General features: G+C 41.3%; 1 protein-coding gene across 4 annotated transcripts in view; it reads right to left on the bottom strand.

Annotated features, from left to right (window-relative positions):
• LOC121513254 (NLR family CARD domain-containing protein 3-like) overlaps nt 1–14,359 on the bottom strand; it is a 945,231-nt gene extending 930,872 nt beyond the window's left edge. For 2 of the 4 annotated variants that reach the window (XR_005992189.1, XM_041792866.1), the window contains exons 1-3: nt 14,137–14,359; nt 8,572–8,787; nt 6,172–8,008 (exon numbers count right to left, since the gene is read on the bottom strand). Coding sequence is in view for 3 of the 4 variants with exons in the window: in XM_041792866.1 (XP_041648800.1) it covers nt 6,172–8,008; nt 8,572–8,787; nt 14,137–14,170 (2,087 nt within the window). In the remaining variant the exon portion in view is untranslated. Of the gene's footprint in view, nt 1–6,171; nt 8,009–8,571; nt 8,793–14,136 lie in introns of all 4 variants that reach the window. The other 2 variants (XM_041792867.1, XM_041792868.1) reach the window with 2 other exon arrangements.
• Between the last annotated feature and the right edge of the window lie 1,518 nt (nt 14,360–15,877).

Raw genomic sequence — 15,877 nt, forward strand, 5'->3', positions numbered from 1 at the left:
CATTAAAATTTTTAATCAGATTTATCATGATGATGGACTAATCCACATTAACGCATTAATTTTGACAGCCCTAATTTAAACCTAACACAGCATCTCTCACTCAACTGTTATCTTAACAGATAATTTACTGTATTTTAAAGCTTTATTTTACACATGTAGACACCTACACCATAAGAGCTGACAGAAATTTAAGGAGAATGGGGGGTTATTACACTCATAGAACACTCATTACAACCATGGCTTGACTTGGACTTGTGACCAAAGACTTGAGACTTGACTTGGACTTGCAAAAAATGACTTGTGTGCATCTCTGTGCAAAAGGACGCACCAACAAGTGGCGCTGCGTCCTGCAGGAGTTCTCTGACGACAAAGCCATCGTGGGGTGTGTGTCTGAGGGGAACGAGCTGGAGTACAGGCAGGTCATCGGGGACTTTTTTTCCGTGTTATAATTTTATTTTTATTTGAAAAGGCAATATTACGAAATGTACATAATCCTGAACATTTCCACAGCTATACCTTTTCCAGTTTTTGTTCATCTATGAACCAGAAGCTACAATATTCAGCCACTTGGCCAGGGCAGATTCGCTCAGTCCATCAGTTCTCTGTAAATACTCACAAATTTGTCAATCAACGCAATCTGTTTACTGACTTTTTGGTCAATCTGTCTAATAAAAGAAAAAACTGACAAATATAATTATAGAAAATAAAAATGAAAATTCATAGATCAAAAATCAACATTGGATCTGCATTCCAGTGCATGCTTCCATTTCTGCTGTGAACATTTTAAATCGGAGCCTCTCTTGCTTGCTCTAATCACAGAAAGTTAACATTTGAACTATGTACACAGGAACTCTGGGAGCTTCTAACAGTGATGTTAGCCATTCGAGGGGGTAGAGGGAGTATGAACGGTCTGTAGGAGTCACAAAATCTGCACATATTGGTGCAAGAAATCCAATCCACTTATTCCAGATTTGGTAGATTTTTGTTTTTGGATCCTCAAGGAATAAGTCAATTTCTCCATTTTGTATAATTCCAGAAGTATTCCATATTAGTCTTCTAATGTGGGCGGAGCTATATTTACCATTTTCTTGTAATACATTTTTACTTGCTGCCAAAAGAGCCTGACTTAGTTTTGTATCGTTCCTCTTTTTCAGACATAAAATGTAACCCAAATAAAGTCTCTCAAAGTTCAGAGGCATTTGAATTTTTAAACCTTACTCAATGTTGAATGAATACCAATCCAATCTAAAGTCAGTTTGGGACAATCCCAGAATAATATGTGGAAGTGGTTTGCCTCTTTTGAACCACACTGCCTCCAACATCCTCCACTTTTATTCCTGTATTTCTCTTGGTGTGGCATCTTGAAATAGCTGATCATATTTTTCCAGCAGTGTTCCCTCCAATCTCCTGAGTTTGTTGAAGACCACTGAAAACAACACATTTCTTCCCAGGACTCTACTGAGAGTTTCATCCCTGCTTCTTTCTCCCTCTTCTCTTTAACGTGTAAGCTGTTAGCATCTTTAGCATTAAGGAGAGCGGTTTGTAATTCAGGAATACATTTATTCAGCTTTGAGGAGAAAGCAGAGTTTAAGATTTTATAAATCTCATTTTCTGCTGTTGAAAAATCTTTTAGCTTGCAATTCTGCTGGAAATAATGACGCAGTTGGAGCAGAGGTTGGGCTGGACGTTTTTGTTGTCTGTCATTTTGAAGGAATGGGTTGTAAAAATTCTGTCATACCATTTTACAATCCGTCATTATAATTTTCTCTTTAATATCTGTAATACACTTCCTGGCCAAAAAAAAAGTCGCCACCAAAAAAAGGTCACACACTCTAATGTTTCGTTGGACCGACTTTAGCTTTGATTACAGCACGCATTCACTGTGGCATTGTTTCGATAAGCTTCTGCAATGTCACAAGATTTATTTCCATCCAGTGTTGCATTAATTGTAATATTGATGATGGGAGAGTCTGACCACTGCGCAAAGCCTTCTCCAGCACATCCCAAAGATTCTCAATGGGGTTAAGGTCTGGACTCTGTGGTGGCCAATCCATGCGTGAAAATAATGTCTCATGCTCCCTGAACCACTCTTTCACAGTTTGAGCCCGATGAATCCTGGCATTGCCATCTTGGAATATGCCCGTGCCATTAGGGAAGAAAAAATCCATTGTTTAAGAAATGAGAAGTTACTCATTGCATCAGCTGGGGTTAAATAACTTGTTGCCAGCTGAAAGATAATCGCCCATGCAGTAATTATCCAATAGGAAGCTCGTACCTATTTGCTTATTTAAATCCAGGTGGTGACTTCTTTTTTTGACCAGGCAGTGTATAATATAATTCAATATGAATTAGTAGTCTTTAAATATTGAATCACTCTTTCCCAACTTACATTTAAAGAACAATCTTTGAGGTTCTCCATTTTAATGGCACTAAGAGAAAGATGAAGACAGCAGCACAGCGTTCACTCCTCCTCATTTTTACACAGTAACTGTGGAACAACAATCCCTGTCTTCAAACAAGCAACTATGACCTAGGCCATTTAAGATACCATGTACAGTTTAAGGATATTTCTAATGTCAAGATGTTGTAGTCTGAAGACCAGAGCTGATAACAACTTGATGAAAGGCTGTACTGTGGAGGTGTGCGCATTTTTGTCTGCTTCACAGGAGTCGTAATCCAGAAAAACGTCACACACTTGGATCTTGCACACTGAGTCAGGTGTGTTTGTATTTGCCTGACTGGAAAAATTCGTAGAATGTGGCAAATAGTCTCATACTGTGAGCCTGTGTCTCTGTCACTTCTTTAAAATCCCGCAGGATCCTGTAGCACATGGTCATGCCTCATAGCACTGAGACAAGTTGGAGAGATAGAGAACAACTTTTTAATTCAGTCTCTGTTAGGACCTGTGATTAGACTAAAAATGTATGCCTTTATCTGTTATATTTCCATGATTGATATCCACATAATACACGAGCAAACTATGGTGTTTAAGGTGAGGTTTTGGTGCGAGATAGGGGGAGAGATGGGGAGTGGTTGGGAGGGAGAGCAAGCAAGTGAGAATAAAGCAAAAAACTGTGATCTAAATCATCATTCACCCATGTCTCTGTTATATTTCCATGGTTGATATCCACATAATACACGGGCAACTTACAGTGTTTAAGGTGAGGTTTTGGTGCGAGAGAGGGGGAGAGATGGGGAGTGGTTGGGCGGGGGTGAGTGAGCAAAAGAGAATAAAGCAACAGGCTGTGCTCTAAATCGTCATTCATTGTTATATTTCCATGGTTGATATCCACATGATAAATGAGCAAACTTTGGTGTTTAACTTGAGGTTTCAGTGCGAAAGAGAGAAAGCAAGAGAGAGGAGGGTCAGACGGTGGTGAGTAAGCGAGGTGGAAGCAGCAGACACTGATCTGAATCATCAGTCACACATTTAAATGACTTGGACTGATACAAAATTTCACATAAAATCAAACCTGTTCCAGAAAAACGGAACAACAAAAAACAACAATTTTGGTGTCAGTGTGCAGACATGATTATGACATGAAACAGACTGATTGTGCAGACTTTAACACTCTGCATGCTGACCTGAATCCCTCTGTGACGTACTGAGACACCTGCAGCAGCCTCTCAGTGCTGTCAGCACAGAGACTGACACGCTTTCACTAATCTATGGTGTCGAGGTCAGTGATAGAGCCCACTGGCTACAAGATTTTTTAATTGATTAAATAACCTCCTTGATAGTCCATGTGTGATTGATTTTTGTTTTTAGTTTTTTTTCTTTTTCAAAGATTTATTTTTGGGCATTTTTGTGCCTTTATTAGATAGAGGAGGACAGTGGATAGAGTCAGAAACAGGGTCAAGAGTGGGGGTGAGACGTGCGGTAGAGAGCCTCAGGCCGGATTCGAACCCGGGCCGCCAGCGTACATGGGGAGCGCCTTGAACCGTTAGGCCACCTGCTCCCCGTTTTTAGTAATTTTATAGGGGTGCCAGCCAGGTATCTCTCCTGACATGTAAGATAATCACTTTTGTTTTTTGAAAGTAATTATAAGTTTCAGTTAAGGTTTTTGTTTCTTTACTGTCACACAAGGATTTAAACAAATAATATTCAAACCCTTAACCTGAGTGACAAATACCCCCCCACCAAACAAAAACAAAACAAAAGGCAGTAAAAATGTATTTAAAAAAAAAAAAAAAAAAAAGAACCACTCTTATATTTCAAGCAAAACTCAAATATCCAATACTCAGCACCAGCACACCAAAAAGCAGTTTTTCATAAAATAAACTCAAAATCCCAGTACCTCAAGAAAACAAGTCCAACGCAAATTTCCAATTCTGGGTAAATTCCAAGGGAAGACGAAAAAAATAAGCAAAGAAAACCAAGATCAAGTTAAAAAAAAAAATAATAATGAATGAAAATGTACCTTCCAGCATAAAAAAAAGGTTTTGATAGATTTTTAAAACAGTACTTACTTTTTTTAAAACAAGCAGTGAGATAAACCTGATCTTCTAGTTTATATCAAATAATCTGAAACAAAACCAGTTTAAAGCATAAAAATAAGGGGATGAGCTTGTTAATGTGAAGGTTTGTTACAATGATCCATTTAAAAGTTGTTGAAGCTCATAAACTCTGACTGTAGCTGCTAACTCTTCCTGTCTCTCTGCCCCATCAGTGACTGCTTTTACAGAGTTTTAGATCATTCCTCTTGTTTTTGCCCTTCAGTTATCAACAGGGGCGAGGGAAAAGATCAGTACAGTATAGTATCCTGATATTCTGTGTGGTGATATATCGTATCATCTCCTCTGCCAAGTATTCAAATTCATTGCTAACGAACTGAATATGATACTGGATGATTAGCATCAGAAGCTTTTCTGTCCACTTGATGGTCCTTTGTCCAGTGAGGTCGGCAGAGGTGACAGTCATACAGCAGGACAAAGTCAGTACAACCAATATGGCAGCACAAGGGAAAGGACATTAGGAATGAGAGCAGGGCACCAACAACACAGACATGACACATGGGGTTTGAAAGGAGCGCTGCATGAAAATAAAATACTGTGGTAATCTGATAAAAATGAAGGCAAGGCTAATGCTAAATCAGCTAAACAGTTGAAAAAATGGTACAGAAAGCAATATATCACAACATATGGTACTACTATACTCACTGTACTGCAAAATGTTTAAAATCGCAATAATATCGATACAGCCGTCATGTTGCTGCTACTGTTTTTCTGCTGTTTTCTGGGACAGCCTTTAATAACCACAAGCCTCTCTGTGTGGCTGAATTCATTTCTTCTACTCTTTAAATCTGGGGCTGATCTCTCTCTAACACTGAAGGCTTCTCTCTGAGCCGCTCACACTGAGGGGGCAGGGCTGACACACACAGGTTATGTACAGGCAGCACTGCTGGAAATGCTGCTGTCACAAGGACGAGAATTATGGGTAAAAAGAACCATTCAGACTGTCTAAAGCCTGATTTATGCTTCTGTGTCACGTCAACGGCGTAGCTATGCTTAGCCCTCTGCATCGACGTGGACCCCTACGCCATAGCCTGATGCACACCTCCAAAAAATCCTAACTACGCGTCGCAGCGACGCGGACCGCAAGGGCTGTGATTGATCCGCTCAAAACGTTATTTCCAGCAGTTGCTTTTTCTGGTCTTTCTCCCTACAACAACGGTATTTTTGAAGTTTTTGTGGAGTGGTGCGAGTGTTTCAATGGTGGATCAAGTTAAAGAGAGAATAATTGAGGTGGTTTGGAAACACATCCGCTCCACCTTGGTCGCCATAGTTTACTGTTACCATAAGATAAACAAGGATTCGGATGTGACCACTCTGAAACCACACACACACAGCAACACCCCCCTAGTTGAATGGAGGTGAATTGCAGAGCAACATGTTCCCTCAACACAGAACTTTGAATGGTCAAAGACGGCATCAAGTTGACTGCGTAGACCCAGAAACATAAATCAGCAGATCAGCAGACGAGAGCTAAAGAGAGCAGACATTACTAGTCAAACACACAAACTAAACTTCTACAATAATATTAGTGACTAAACTATTAACTTTACTCTGAGCTGATGACAAAGTGCTGGGGATGGGGGACACCAAACTCAAATCTAGGACCCTAAATGGCTAGAGCTGGCCCTGCTCTTATTTAATCACATCTGGACTTACTCAGCCTTCCTGCAGTTCCTCACAGCTGGAATCAGTCTCACTCGTCCCTGGTCTGATGTGTCGTACTTCTTCAGATAGAACACATCCAGAACCTCTGACATCTGCAGCATGTAGGCCAGAGCAGAGCAGTGGATATCAGAGAGTTTCACTCCCCATCTGTTCTGTGATTTCAAGAGGTCTTGGATGTCCTGATGTACTGAGAGGTCGTTCATCTCCATCAGACAGTGGAAGATGTTGATGCTTCTGTCTGGAGAGATACCATCACTGTTCATCCGCTTCAGGTTCTTGATGACTCTCTGGATCATTTCTGGACTGTTGTCTGTCTGACCCAGCAGACCTCCTAAGAGTCTCTGGTTGGACTCCAGAGAGAGGCCGTGAAGGAAGCGAACAAACAGGTCCAGGTGTCCATTTGGACTTTTCAGGGATTTCTCCATGGCACGCTTCAGGAAGACACTCAGCAATCGAGGTCTAGAAGACTTTTTTGTTCTTAGAGAGGAGTTTGTGGATGACTCTCTGTTGTTGTCCTCTATTAGGAACGCCTCAATGACATCTGTGTTACAGTTGGTGAAACAGTGGAACATGTAAACCGCAGCAAGACACTCCTGAACGCTCAGATGAACAAAGCAGTAGACTGTTTTCTGGAGGATCACACTCTCTCTTTTAAAGATCTCAGTACAAACTCCTGAGTACACCGAGGCCTCTGTGACATCCAGACCACAGCGCTCCAGGTCTTCTTGGTAGAACATGATGTTTCCGTTCTCCAGATGTTCAAACGCCAGCCTCCCCAGCTTCAGAAGAACTTCCCTGTCAGATCTGGTGAGTTCCTCAGGACTCATCTGAGGTCCCTCATCATACTTGTTCTTCTTCCTCTTGGTCTGAACCAACAGGAAGTGTGAGTACATGTCTGTCAGGGTCTTGGGCAGCTCTCCTCTCTGTCCAGTCCTCATCATGTTCTCCAGAACTGTAGCAGTGATCCAGCAGAAGACTGGGATCAGACACATGATGTGGAGGCTCCTGGATGTCTTGATGTGGGAGATGATTCTGCTGGACAGATCTTCATCACTGAACCTCCTCCTGAAGTACTCCTCCTTCTGGGCGTCAGTGAAGCCTCGGACCTCTGTTACCCTGTCCACACATGAAGCAGGGATCTGATTGGCTGCTGCAGGTCGAGACGTTATCCAGATGAGAGCTGAGGGAAGCAGATTCCCCTTGATGAGGTTTGTCAGCAGCACGTTTAACGAGGACTTCTCTGACACATCAGACACAGCCTCACTGATGTTGAAATCCAACGACAGTCTGCTTTCATCCAGGCCGTCAAAGATGAACAAAAGTTTACAGACAGCCAGCGTCTGGGCTCTGACCTTCTGGAATGTTGGATGGAAAACACGGAGCAGCTCCAGAAGACTGTAGCGCTCATCTCTGATCAAGTTCAGCTCCCTGAATGAAAGCAGAACCAGCAGACTGACGTCCTGGTTTTCTGAGCCCTCTGCCCAGTCCAGAGTGAACTTCTGCACAGAGAAGGTTTTTCCAACACCAGCCACACCGCTGGTCAGAACCACTCTGATGGGTTTCTGTTGGCCAGGTAAGGCTTTAAAGATGTCCTGACACTTGATTGGAGTCTCATGGAGGCTCTCCATCCTGGAAGCTGTCTCAAGCTGTCTCACCTCATGTTGGCTGTTCACCTCTTCACTCTGTCCCTCTGTGATGTAGAGCTCAGTGTAGATCCTGTTCAGGAGGGTTCTTCTTCCTGCTTCATCACTTCCTTCAGTCACATGTTCACATCTCTCCCTCAGACTGATCCTGTGTTCATCTAGAACCTCCTGTAGACCTCTATCTGCTGAAAAACCACAACAATATCAGACTGGACTGACACCAAGAATCTGGTTTAGAACATGAACAAATAGACCATTTTCATTGTTAAATATTACACAAACAGCACAACTCAACAATAGCCCTGTAATAAATCTGAGCTGCTGCAGGAGAATAAACTGAAAACAAGAACAGGCTTCAGCTAAAATGTTCAAATGTCCTGTTTTCATGAGAATATATCATCATTACATACCAATGTAATGTCTGCAATGTCTGCTACAGTAGGTGGTCATGTCTCCATTTCAGCCAGTGACTCTAGAACCTTCTCCCTGTTGACCTTCTAACAGCTCAGTTTGTGTGTGGCAGTGATAGCTGCTTGTGGTGATGATGTTGTCTGTCTTAGCTCTTTGTCCTGGTCCTATAAAGTCGTCCTGGTCTATCAGACACAGCCAGGTTTTTACACATCAAATAGGTATCAAAGTGTGGCTTCTACACTGGATTTGATCCTTCATTTTTTCAGGAGTTTGAGTCAAAGTCAGACCGTAAATCCAGTTTTTCTACCTGCATGTAAACTAATGACACCAGTCTTACCTGTTACACTTCTAGACTGACTGGATATCTGCAGTCGTGGTCTTTTTCCACACTGGGGACAGGAGTACTCTCCTGATGAAGGAGACTGGTCCCAGTATGAGCTGATACACTGTCTGCAGAACCAGTGTCCACAACTGGTAGAAACTGGATCTCTCAGGACGTCCTGACACAGAGCACAGCTGGACAGCTGTTCCTCCATTGAAACAGGTCTCTTTCCTATTCTAGGGATTTAAAGGATAAACAGATTAGAACATACAGTAGAATGTTAAAAAGCTATGTAGAGCTAAATGTCTCAGATACTGAGTTCTTGTTCAAACAACATTCTGCTCCAAAATCTGACAGCACCTTCATCCTGAACACACAGAGACTGAAAAATCAAACTGGTATTTTTATTCACCTTGATGGAGGCAGATTTGGTTTTTCTGTTCAGGTTTCAATTCTTGGTTCTCAAACAGATCAGAAGCTCTGATGACAGATGCTTTGAGTTTTTTCACGTACCGGGGACTGATTTATTTGTTTCTTTTTCCTGATTTTAGTTTGTGATGAACTTTAAAATATTAGATTCTCATGAATTCAGACAGGAGCTGATGAATCTTAAACCTTTATTGTTGTTGCCATTCTTATATTATTCATGAACAATATTGCTGGTCTGTGATGGTGAGTTTATAAAGTTACAGTCACTATTCACTGTTCAGTGGAGCTGAAGTTTGTGTCCCTCCTGTCTGTGTTGGCTCACATGTTGTTGGTCTTGTGTGGTAGAGAGGAATGGGGAGCTGTCATTGGTCTGCTCTCAGGGTTGTTTTCAGGACCTTCAGGATCTAAGTGGGCGTGCAGTCTGTGTGATGTAACTGTGTTAAAGTCAGATGTATATTTCTTGTGACATCCACTGTATCTCCTTTCATAATTTTCTCTCTTCATGTTATTTTCCTTCCATTGACAAGGCTGGGACTTGTGTGTGTAAAGAAAAACTCTGTAGCTTTACATTTTCTGTCTCAGAACTATTTTGCTTTTGATGGCTCACTTCTCTGAGCATTCAGAAGGGTTGATCCTGATTACAAATGTAAGTTAGTGTCTCTGTTTATTATTCTTTATGATGCCAAAGATTGCCCTGACAAGCAGAACAGGCCTCCTCTTTCTTTGTGCAAAAAGGGAGGCATTAATAATTAGGGATGCACAATATTGGATTTCTGCCGATATCCGATATGCTGATATTCATAGGTTCATTTTAGCCGATACCGATATCAATACCGATATTGAAATATGTTGTACATAACTAAAAATTCCGTCCTTTAACACTGTTTTAGGTTTGAGGATGAAAAGAAAGCTTTTTTTTCTTAAAACACACATTTTTTGGAAATGAAATGTTTATTTCATTTTCTACTGAAATCCCAAAAAATCTAAATTTCCATAAAATTTAACATAAATATTTTTTGTATCTCATTTGATGGATTAGGTGTTTTTGGTAACTGATACTCCATTTGAGGGCATTTTAGACGTTTTTTCAAAATAATTTATGATATTATTGATTAGATAGAGGTATCATAAAAGTATGTATCAAATATGATACAACAGGCTTTAAGGGATTAAAGTTTAAAGAATGAGAGTGAATAAAGAAAAAGTTCTCAACTTACATAGGTCTGTTGGTTCAGCCTAAAATTTATTAATATATATGGCCGTATTTTACAGTTGATATATGCTGATATTCATGGCCAAATTATCGGATGTAAATATCGGCAAAAATTTTGATAGCTGCCGATACCGATATCTGGCTGATAATATCATGCATACCTACTGATAATAGTATCAATAATACAATACGGAGAATTATTTTTGCATTTTTACTACTGCTTATTTTGTCATTGTCATACTGTTTAACTTCTTTTCAACTTAACAATCATAAAAATGATTTACAATTTGAACTGTCCTAGGAATCCGCCACAGCAGCTGATATGGAGACGACCCTCCCACTTCCTGCAGCTCCTTGGCTGATACTCCGTGGTATGTATGAAAATTTCTTATTCTTTTCTTGTTCAGATGAGCCACCAAAGTGTTTCTTGTAATTCACCGAGTGGTTTTCTTAACCGTTCATGACTTCAAAACAGGTTAAAAAACTGTTATGTATCTTTCCTTTCGCTCATGCTCAGGTCAAGTATTTATACCAATGTAGACAATTAAGACAAATGATGTGACAGAAGAAGGTATTTTACCTCTTGCGTCATCTCCTGTTGTGTTCTTTTTCATCTTTCACGATCAGCTCACTACTGTTGCCCAAACTAATGTCCAAGCCCCTCACTTGTAGCCTTGTGAGTATTGTATCAGTGACGGCAGTGTTCTTGCTCCCCTCTCACAGCATACAGTGTCTGCTATCCTGGTGCCACAATTCTAAGAGTGTGTCTGCTTAAACAAGAGGTTGACTAACAGCGTGGTTGCTCTGTGTGGTTTCTTTGTCAAGTTTCAGGAGCAGCACCAGGTCGCTGCGCTCACGGCTGGATGATCAGCATGGAGGGGCACATCATATGTGAAGGCATCCAGCCATCTTTCGTCTCCGGGCTAGCTGCTCTCTTTTCCACTTTTTATGTTTTTAATCTACTGTATGACAAAGGTGCAGCATCCATCCTAGAGTTCATTCAAAGGTAGATGTGTAAATTAGGGATGGGAATGATGACCTGATGATCAATGATGATGTTTAAGACTTTTGTCAATTGCGTGAAATTTGATTTATCAGATCTTGGTATCAAAGGCTGACAAAGTTACTGCTCGACAGTACCTCTGCACATTGCAACTTCAGTTAATTCAGAGCAGTATTTTCTGCCGCTGGACTGACTGTAACCAGACTGTGCTCAAATCTCACCCCTGAGCCTACTGACATGCTTATTTTCTTTAACAAAGTTTTAGACAGTAACCTTATATGTAGGGGAGTAATCATTCTCCAAATCCACGGTGTGGTTCAGATTCCCTTTAATGACCACGGTTCAGTTCCTATCCCGGCGGGGTGTAGTATATGAACTTAATATGGAATATCAAGAACACTTGAGAACAAATTAGAAAGAAGTTCAATAAAACATGTACATAATTACAGTATATGTTTCATCATCACTAACTCTGAACAGGCACTCTTGTTTTTCAGGCGGTTCATCGGGATCAACACTGAGCGGGGCACCAAGGCTGCACGGGGCAAAGGGAAGGTCAAAAAGAAATCTTCTGTCAGCCCTCCGGTGTCAAGTCTCCTAAAAAGACTAACGGACTTCGAGTGGGGCTTCATTTAGTCCATGACACACAGACACACCTCTACACAAACATATACACGCAACCCACACACACACAGACACGATAACAGTACAGTCTCAGTCCGCGACACGCGTGGATTTTAAGTTTGATTGCATGTTAACAAGTCAGGTTTTTCAGACTGCCTGCATGTGCACTGTCTTGTGCAGCTAATACACCCGGCTCAGGTGCGGAGAGTTGAGAGATTCGAAATCTCGCCTATTTTTTCCACGCACCGCGTGTGGCTGTGGACCGTATTTGACAGGAAAATGATAAATGGAGAGCCATATTTACATCGTTGTGGCAAATATGCTCATAGAATATGTTTACAATGTGTTTCTTGATAACCCTGAGGAAGGCCACAAGCTTAAATGTGCCTGTTTTTTAAAGCTGTTCTCTAAAGATCTACTATTAGTGAAACTTTCTGTCTCCACACTGGTAGAATATGTCAGAGGAAAGATAAACACCATATGAATGCTTTTCTGGTTTGTGCTTTTCAAAGTAAAAGCCTGGTTTAGTATTTCTATAGAGAAACTCCATTCACTTGTACAGAATGCTTTTATTTTGAATATTTCCCAACAAACTTCCACTGTACACTGAATCAAGTCGCTTTCAGAGGGGTTTATGGAGGCAAAACGTATGAAGAAGGACAAGGCTTTGAGAGCAGGGAGATGCGGCTGACATGCAGAAAACTCGCGTCCTGTGTGAAAGCCGCAACGGCAGGAGCCAGAGCTGACATGCGCGGCACACGCAAGCAGCAAAACACCTTCCCAGCCTGAAACAGGCGTTAGTCAAATCGGGCAAACCTTAAGTCTTGATGTAGGACTGGCTTCACTTTTTTTTTTTTTTTTTTTTTTTTTTAAGATTTATTTTTGGGCATTTTTGTGCCTTTATTAGATAGATAGTGGATAGAGTCGGAAATAGAGTCAAGAGTGGGGGAGAGACATGCGGTAAAGGGCCTCAGGCCATATTTGAACCTGGGCCACCCGCGTACATGGGGAGCGCCTTTAACCACTAGGCCACCTGCTTCCCAGGCTGGCTTCACTTTTAAAATAAAAAAAGTGAAATTAAATCATCCATTAGGAAATATACACAATCTACATGCAGGAATACTGGGACATCAGTGAAACCGGAGGGCATCTGTAGAGGCCAGCTCTTTGTGGCCGCTATAGCCTTAGTAGTCTGTTTTGTGTATGGTATGGTCACATACGGGGATGCAAGTCACATGATGGTGGTGGTGGCACGTCAGCACCAGAAGCAGTAAAGTCAGCTGTTCACCTGGCAGGTTTTGTGTTTGAACTGAGAGGGGGTGAACGGGGAAGTTCTACTTTTTGCTGACAGCTTTGATTTAGCTGTATATTGAATCACTGCCTTTCCCTATGTAAGTGCGTCGTTTCATCGTCAATACATCTACAAAAGCAGTACTTTGGAGCAGTGTTTGTTGATGCTTCAAGAGCCAGCGCGTCGGGCAAGGTATTGTTTTCCCCTATTCAGCCTCTCGGCGGCTAAATTGCTTAGGATAGTCGCCTATAGCATCTGTATCAAATACAAAGGCATGTGGGTGATGGGAGGAAGGTGGGCTTGAAACGTAGAGAAGAAAACATTATAACACGTCTGAGAATAGGTCATACAGGTCTCAGTCACACATTACACAAAATAGGCAAGCACCCAACTGGAAACTGTACACACTGAAACAGTTGAACATGTAGTACTTCACTGCAAGAAATACAACAACCAGAGGAAGAATCTTGTTCAGTCACTAACGAAGGCAAAACACCACAGCTTTACATTAACAGGGCTTTTGGGGAAATTAGCTGGAAAAACAAAGTATGACAATATTAAGTTCCTGAGAGAAACTGAGCTGGATAAAAGAATCTAGTTTTTTTTTTTCTTTACTGCCACACTCCAGTCCAGTTGGTGGCGGTAATGCACTGATAAATTATGTCTGCCAACCGCCAATACACTCCGAAAAAGAGGAAGAAGAAGAAGAAGAAGAAGAAGAAGAAGAAGAAGAAGAAATCACTCTTCTTCATCACACACATCAACTTTCTGACATCCACGTACAAAGATCTGATTTCTGGTTTTTGGCTCCAACAACTTAATTTCCTTCACTTTTCTAGTCTGACAACAGCTGAGAAACAGGAAGTGCCACACTCACAGAGCAGACGGAGCTCTGCTCCTCATCGGTGTTCTTAGTTTTACTGTTTAAAGTGGATGACTCAGCATTAACCTGCTTTATTTACAGATGAACCAGAGATTTTAACACTAAAACAATCATAATGTTGAGTTTTTAACACTCACCCTTTCTCTGAAGTGCGTCTGTCTCTCTGCTCATTAGCTCAACATGGAGACTGAAACACTTTCATGGTTTTCCTGGAAACAGAGCAGAGTTTAAGCCCCAGTTTCCATAAACAGCGAACTCCGGTGAATCGTACTCTCTCTAGTCCGTCAGAGCATTTCCATAGCCGGCGCATGCCTGGACCGACACTCCGCTCCGCTCCGTTTCATGCTTCAGGTCTGTTTACGCTGCCAAACCTCGTAAATTCACTGTCGTTCAGCACCAACCACGGAAGTCACAAGCGTAGAACATCCGGTTCTTTCAAAATAAAACACAATGCATGGACTCCCGATCATAAAGCATCACTTTATCAACATTATGTCTCGTCCTGCAGCGAGAGCAAAGGGTCACCGAGAGGTCAGCGGGTCACAGAGCTACAACAGCGCCATTGAGGAAAAGTTAACTTTGGGGATATTTAGCCAAAGAATTTTACATTAAACCACAGATCATTTAAGCAGACATTAACCTTTTAACTTCCTAATGTCCTCACTCAATGGAGGAAGCAATAAGATCATGGACTCATACCGGAAAGGATGATAAATTAACCCCAAAAGGTAAAACAGTCCGCTGTTGACATACTATTCCTGCGTGAACTCTCAGTTCTCCCTGATCTCTGCCAGCTGATCAGGACTGAGCTCTAGACTCACTTCCGGTGGGCGTGGTCTCTCTCCAGGTCAGAGCAAACCCACGGCGCGCACGCTGTATGTAACATGAAGACGTTTTTCACATTCAAAGATCAAACTTTGTTTTGTGTCCCGTTGATGTTCTCCTGGTATTTTATCAGGATTAAAATGGTTGAAATGTGTTCTCAGATGTTTGGAGCTGGTTTGAACGTGTTTTGAACCAAATGTTGTTGTTGAAATCACGGCTAGTGCTCTCTGGGTATGTACCCCACCACATCAGTTCAACAGATGATCTCCATGTTACTGTGAGATCAGATTAACCCAGGGTTTAACAGAGGCTGCTCTTTCATTTCTACTCCTGACACACATATTTCTGTCAGCAGCTCTTCTTCATCAGATATCACAGTCATGGCTTTAGTCTTTGATTCAGGCTGTAAAAGAATGTTCCTACAATCTATTCTCCATTTGAAATGATTCTCTAACTGTGGAGTTTCATCCTTCAGACCTCTTTAGTGATGAACCTGAGTGTAGTTTTAACAAAGAGGACCCAATGAGGAGCCTTGTGGCACACCTTTTGTTACCATCTTGAAATCTGATTGGCTGCCCTGCAATGAGACACATTGACCTCTATGATGAAGAAAGGAGTTGAAAAACAAAACGGAATCAGATGAAAGACCAATGGCGTACAACTTATCTAAGAGCAGATAGTGATCAACCATGTCAAATGCTTTGGTAAGATCAATGAATATGGCACCTGTAGGCATATTATTGTCAAGTGATGATAAGATGTCATTGGTGAATTTCAGAAGAGCAGTGGAGGTTGAAAAGTTTGGTCTAAAACCAGATTGGTGGGGAGTTAATAAGTTATTATCATTGAGGTACTTAGATAATTGATTAAAGATTAGTTTTTCAAATATTTTGGCTATACTATTAATAACTGATATAGGTCTATAATTATTGATATCCTGAGTGTTGCCCCCTGTATGAAGAGGGGTTACTCTAGCACATTTCCAAGAAGTCGGAGTTTCACCAGTTTCCAGTGATAGATTAAATAAGTAGGCTGGAGGAAATGATAAAATAT

The sequence above is a fragment of the Cheilinus undulatus genome, linkage group 8 (genome assembly GCF_018320785.1).
Source record: "Cheilinus undulatus linkage group 8, ASM1832078v1, whole genome shotgun sequence".
Classification (NCBI taxonomy): domain Eukaryota; kingdom Metazoa; phylum Chordata; class Actinopteri; order Labriformes; family Labridae; genus Cheilinus; species Cheilinus undulatus.